The sequence below is a fragment of the Limulus polyphemus genome, unplaced genomic scaffold (assembly GCF_000517525.1).
Source record: "Limulus polyphemus unplaced genomic scaffold, Limulus_polyphemus-2.1.2 Scaffold3641, whole genome shotgun sequence".
NCBI lineage: Eukaryota > Metazoa > Arthropoda > Merostomata > Xiphosura > Limulidae > Limulus > Limulus polyphemus.
Window position 1 is genome coordinate 64676 of NW_013669251.1, and position 6754 is coordinate 71429.

A 6754-nucleotide genomic window follows, 5' to 3' on the forward strand; every position below is an offset into this window, starting at 1 on the left:
TGTAACTTTTTTATTATTATAGTTTTCTAGTATACTTAAACGTGTAACTTTTTTATTATTATGGTTTTTTTAGTATACTTAAACGTGCAACCTTTTTTATTATTATATATAAACATAAATGTTCTTTCCTTTTTAATATTTTGTCTTAAAGGTTTTTTTTTGCTGTGATTTTACATTGTTACTTTTTTTACTGACATTTTTTCCATAGTTCAATATGATAACTAATTTTAATGATATTAAGATTAAGCCTTTTTAACACAAATTAAGAAAAAATCAATTTACAAAAATATGCAGTTAATCACCCAACTAGTTTCAGCATACCCTGTACGTGGTATGTCAAACTAGTTGGGTAATTAATTTTTTATTTTGTAAATTGTTTTTACTTAATTTGTGCTGAAAAGCATTTACTCTTAATATGATTCATAGTTAGGACAAAGTACCTATTAACTTAAATAATTTAACATACATGTTTTCTTTATTAGACTTGTAATGTGACGGTCAATCCCACTATTCGTTGGTAAAAGAGTAGCCCAAGAGTTGGCGGTGGGTGGTGATGACTAGCTGCCTTTCCTCTAGTCTTACACTGCTAAATTAGGGATGGCTAGCGCAGATAACCCTCGTGTAGCTTTTCGCGAAATTCAAAAACAAACAAACAAACTTCTATAGCTCAACAAAATAATTAATTTTAACATATCCTGTATTGGACTTTTTTTTTGTGAACTTCACAAAATGTTATGAATATTTCAGGTTGTGCAACCTATTTACAAAATGCTGAGTCATTGGATTTTTAGTGGTGAACTAGAAGACATGTATCATGAGGTTAGTGTTTATATCCCACTCCAGTGGATGTTGTGGTCTCTTCATGTTTTGTTATTAGTTACAGAAGTACGTATAGTGTCTTTGTTTGAAAAAGTTTTGAACTGCACTATCACAGGCTGGAAGAACAAATACAGATCTTTTTCTGAAAACAAATGACATTTCACTGCAACTGTGTTTCTCTAACTGGTTTCCATTTTTCTCTTCTTATGAACTTTCCGTGGTTTTTACAGTGATTCTCATTGTCACTTGTTCAGTGAAAACTCTTGCTATTAATTTTTAGACTTAAGCAATCTAAATAAACTTCTAGTGTAGAGAATGTTTGCTAAAGTAGAGATTTCTATACAAGGTTTTATTTGAAGACTGATAATATTGAAAGGTACATATCGAAAACAGACTTGCAGAATGTGATGTATTACAATAAGTGCTCATTCTGATAATATTTTGTAATAGAAGTATTTCAGCAAACATAGAATGCTAACTGTAATAATTTAATATTTTGGTATTTTGTGTGTCTCACTAGAACAACGTACATGTAAATACACAAGTTAAACTTGTAAATATTTTTAATTGATTTGTTATTAATGCAAATTAGAGAGTTTTTATAAAATTTTGATTCTAGTTTTGAAGATGAGATAGCTCAATAAATATTAATACTTTCGTGAGTTATGCTTAGAAACTTTTCTAAATTCATATTCATTTCTAAATAGTATGTTTTCAGTATACCTTTTTTGAATTATATATATTTCTACGTGTGTTTTGTTGTATAATTTAGATTAGTCAAATCACATGACACTTTTATGATTTTCTCTAAAATAACTATTTTTTCAAAGTTCTTTGTAGCAGTGAACCCATCTGTTCCCAACACAAGCCTGTGGCATGAAAAATATAGCTTAAGAAAGACTATGGTACCATCTTTCCTTAGTCTGAGTCAAGCCAAAAAGGTAAAAACATGTTTGTAAGGTTATTGTTTTTAACTATGTATTTGATGTTTAACTGTTACCATTTGAATAAAACATTCAAGCGTAAATATCTTACACGTGACTGACTTATAAGTGCCAGAATACAGGCTTTTATGATTAACATCAACAAGTTCTAGCTTATAAATTAATCTACTTAACATAAAAAGCAAGGATATATTTTTCTGTGGGGATGGATATGTGGGGAAAAATTATTTACATTTAACTTTTGTAAGGAAGATAAAACTGCTAAAAATATAGAAGTAAATTTCAGTGGGAATAGAAAATGTTGATAGCAAGTTGGATAAAAATGGAAAAGTTTACGTGAAATATCAGTAACTGAGTAAAATTATATACTGTTTTAAGTGCAATACTCAAATCAGATATGCCCAAGAAAAGTATCATAAATAAAAGAAGCAACTGAAGCATGATTAAATCTGAAATACCTAATGTTTATAAGAGGAAGAAAGTGATCAGCATTGCAACCAAAAACTGTTGGGACCTGAAGAAAATTTGTTAATACATAGAAATAGAAAACCACTCGCTGTTTAGGGAAAGGGGGCAGAAGAGCACTGCAGCTTTCTCAGAATTGAGATGTGGTGATGCAAGCTTTAGTTAACAAATCTGTTAAAGTTTGTAGTATAAGAATATGCATTAACAAGAAGACCTTACACAGATGAATGAGAAACAATGTATTCAAAAAGAACAAAAGTGTAATTGAAAGCAACATGCAAATTGATCTGTGAATATAACTATCATTTAACTGCAAAATAAAGCAGTTAAAAAGTCATGAGTCTAAAGACCATGAAAGTTTGAGAGTTAAGATGAGTATTAAAACTACAATAGAATTAAGATGAGTGTTAAAATACAATAGAATTAAGATGAGTGTTAAAACTACAATAGAATTAAGATGAGTGTTAAAACTACAATAGAATTAAGATGAGTGTCAAAACTACAATAGAATTAAGATGAGTGTCAAAACTACAATAGAATTAAGATGAGTATTAAAACTACAATAGAATTAAGATGAGTATTAAAACTACAATAGAATTAAGATGAGTATTAAAACTAAAACAGAAAGGAAAATGAGAATAAAAGTGTGACTGTTGGTGCTAGTGTTTGAAACTTCAAAAACATTTTCTTATTGTGCACAGATAAAAGAAATTTCTAAGTAATGTTTCGTGGCCTATATTTTAATCAAATTGCTTAATTTAGAAAAAATACAACATAGAAAATTCATGGCATGTGCATTAATATGACAAACATAGAGCAATGCTAATATGTTCTCATTTATATAAACAAATGCTAGCAGTTATATTTGTCATACTTTATGTAATATATTTATCTAATTTTAGTAACAGACCATTAATTAATGTTTTACATTTCATAGGCAGTATCCTTCAGATTTATGTTCTTGTAAACAAACTGTATATACAATTCATAGTTTATAGTTTCTTGAATTTTGTTTTGTAATGTGCTGAATATTGCTTCTTACAGGTGCTGTGTACAGGAAAAGCTATCAACTTCCTTCGGATGGTGTGCCATGATCACACTTCAGTCCGACCCAGGGATGAACAAACTGTAAGAGCTGATGCTTCAACAGGTAATATATATTCAGGAATAATTTATATTTTTTGCAGAACACATAGCAATAAATATGTTTTCACAGTTTTGGAATTTAATAAACAAATTGTTTTTTGCAATATGTATAATTTTTCATTTTACACCGTGTTTTTGCATTCATTCAAAATCTTCTGATATACTATAGCCTCAAAGTTGACACTAAAAGAAGAAACAATATTGCAAATATTTCAAATTATTAGATACATCACTAAGGTTATATCCAAGATTTGAGGGTTTGACATTTGTGAAAATATAAATTTGTTTAATGGAAACCGTACCTTAGAGAATATGTAAAAATCTATGAAATAAACATAAATTCATATTTAAAACTAATAATTTTAAATATTTCATTCACAAAATTATTGTGCATTTGCCTGAGAGTTTATGATTAGGGGAAAAAACCAGTATAAAATTTTTGAAGTCATATCCTCTATGACCTCCTATTGCATGCACTATGTGAAAATATGGTAGAAAAATGTTTTCTTTGATTTTTTTTTACTTGAATAGGTCTATTTTTCATTAAAAATATGTTTTTAGGAAATATATTTTGGCAAGTTATAAATGGATACGTTATCTAGAAGTAACATTGTTCAATTGAAGAAACAACAAAAATAATTCCATGGTTTATAATAGACTGTTATCTGGAAGTAAGAGCATTCAGTTAGAGAACTGAAACATTTGTATAAGTGTTAAGCAATAAAGATAGATTTTGAACTGGTATATTTAAGTGTTTTACACTCACAAAAAAGAAACCTATCATTCTATAGGTATTTAAAGAATTTGTAGCATTCTGCTTTGTTAAAACCAAGTTGGAATTGCTGAAAGGTACTTGCTGGCTGTGAATGTTAACTTCAGCTATAAAGACACTGCTAGTGTTTTGAATACATTATTGGTGCTGCTTAACCTGAGACTCCTTACGCTTATCATCCAAAAATTCATCTATTTACATGACCTTCATCAACTGATAAAATTATATTCACAATCTTCTTAAGCTGAAAAAGGTAAAATTTAATTAAATTATGTTAACATCATACTTATCCATTCATAAATAGCCTAGAATATATCAAATATATTCAGGTAATTTTTCTATATTTTTGTGTAGGTACTCTGGGTCTAGTTAGCTTCTGCATTGTAAACAGAATGTACAAAGGTTATAAACATATGCTAATCTTTTTGCTTAAAGTTATATACTACAACCACTGTCCCCTAGAAGCTGATTTATGTTTGTCTGTGTCTATTTCCTGGTGTGGGATAAGGTTGTTTCAAGAGATGATATAGACACTTGTGCAAATTAGTATGAGGGTTTTCTCTCTTGTATATGTTATTTGGGATAGTTGTTGATGTAAATTTAGTGACTGTGGGCTATTGCACTAATATCTTAATCTGACTTGAATGTGTGACATTTTGTTATTCTTACTTATGTTTTATCAAACACAGGCTGGCCAGTAGGTAAAATGGAGAAACACTGCTTTAAATAAAGATTTCTTTCACTCTTATAGGTTGTTCTTTGTGTTTAACATATCTTATTGCATAACATCTTCTGAAGTGTATTTTGCAAATACTTGATTCTAACCTGTCACACATCAGATGTATTTTGTCGCCATGACCATGGGATTTGCTTATTGCAGGGTTTCTTTAGAATGTACTTTTTTTATATATATAAATCTCTGATATTGTAAGTTTCAAAAATCATGTTTGATATGAAGGGTACTTTAGAGGAAGAAGTTGTTGTTTCAAGTGAGGACTTGATCACAAAATGTTGGAAGAACTAGGAGACCCTTTCATAGATGGAGAATTTTCACCAGTTATTGTGAGAATTATGTCCACATTCTAGAGCTACAATTGGGAATGAGAGGTTTATAGGTAGCTAGAACTTAAGCAGCTGCTAATACATGACCTTCTAATGGTCACTTTTTTATACAGAAGCATAGAGTAAAGTCATAGTGGCATTGAGCAGCCTGAATGTCTCAAGACTTGTTGGGGTGGTGTCTCAAGAGACATCAAAGTGCTCATAAAGAAGATTAAGCATTGCAAGGCATTGGTTTAAGTCACTTGTAGTCAAGGAGATTGACAAGATGCTCATGGTAGGAGAAATATGACACAAAACCTGTGATAGCATCTGATGGAGCAACTAGTGTCTCATCATGATTCAGCAGGTCTTTGAGTTGGTCAGGAGTCTTCTCAGACAGTGTGCCTAGATTGCCTTCAGTGAATGAAGTCAAGGCAGAATGTGATGATGACATATCCCTACACGTTATGCCATTCTACTCCAAACTTTACCCAAAGATGTCACATTTTTCACAATGTACGTTTATGGACTTTAGGAAGAATATGAAAACTTCCCTCAAATGTACACAGCATCTCATCTACAAAGAAAAGGAGAATCTGATAGCAAGTACCTGTCTGCACCACCATTTAATAATGTGGTTCTATTGAACAGGTAAACCAATCAATGTTGATGGATATGAATATGGATAATTTGGACCATTTCCTTAAGCAAGTTGCTGCTTGTAATGGATAAACTCGGGGATAGGCATTGTAACACTTAATGCTGAGTCTTCATGGTCCCAAACTCAAGGCCATAGGGCACTTGGATGAGGAGCAACTTGAAAGTTGGTAATGGGTTTTGCCATAGATTCAGCTTTGTGGAGAACAGAGTAATCCATGGTGCCAATTTCAAAACCTGAGGCAAGGGCCCTACAATAATTTGACTGCTTATGATTACAATTTAAGGTAGGCCTTACCAATCATGTCTCTTACATATTGTGATGAGATAAATATAAACAAGATTATAAAAGTGCTTCTTAGTGACCTCAGGTAGTTTCCATAGTAATGTAGTTGAATCACATGCTGAAGCAGAGGAAGAAGCCAGTGTCAGTGATCTTATTCCTTTTAACTTGTTATTCCCACTTCAGAATTTAATAATTGAAAACAATTGCCACTGACTGAATACTTTTTGTTACTTGTATAAGAGAAGACTTCTTAATACTTACATGGCATTATACAAATGGTAGAGTGTAACTAAAGAGAGAGAGTTAGTAGTCATTCAAGTTCTCAATCAACAGTTACAGTTATTGTAGCTTTACAAGATTTTGCATATTTAAAACAAGCCAGAACTTAACATTAAATTTATATTGATAAAATTTGAAATATAAGTCATATTCTATATATCACCTTAAAATCAATGTTATAGTCTTGTTAGAATAAAAATTAGTTTGTTTTGGGTTGCCATGTAAATCAGTTTGGTGTTAAACTGTCAAACTTAGGTGGTCACTTATTTATAATCTTAGAACTTCTTACTTTACTCTGTAAAATCTTAAATATTTACAAAAATATGCTGTCCTGTGTACAAATAT

At 30.6% G+C, this 6754-nt stretch overlaps 1 protein-coding gene across 2 annotated transcripts in view; it reads left to right on the forward strand.

The window, feature by feature from the left end:
• Positions 1-6754, forward strand: part of LOC106469751 (gamma-tubulin complex component 3 homolog) — an 87186-nt gene that overhangs the window by 63504 nt on the left and 16928 nt on the right. For both annotated transcript variants that reach the window (XM_013930261.2, XM_022398306.1), the window contains exons 11-13: positions 748-819; positions 1650-1760; positions 3273-3378. In XM_013930261.2, the coding sequence (XP_013785715.2) occupies positions 748-819; positions 1650-1760; positions 3273-3378 (289 nt within the window). The remainder of the gene's footprint in view (positions 1-747; positions 820-1649; positions 1761-3272; positions 3379-6754) is intronic.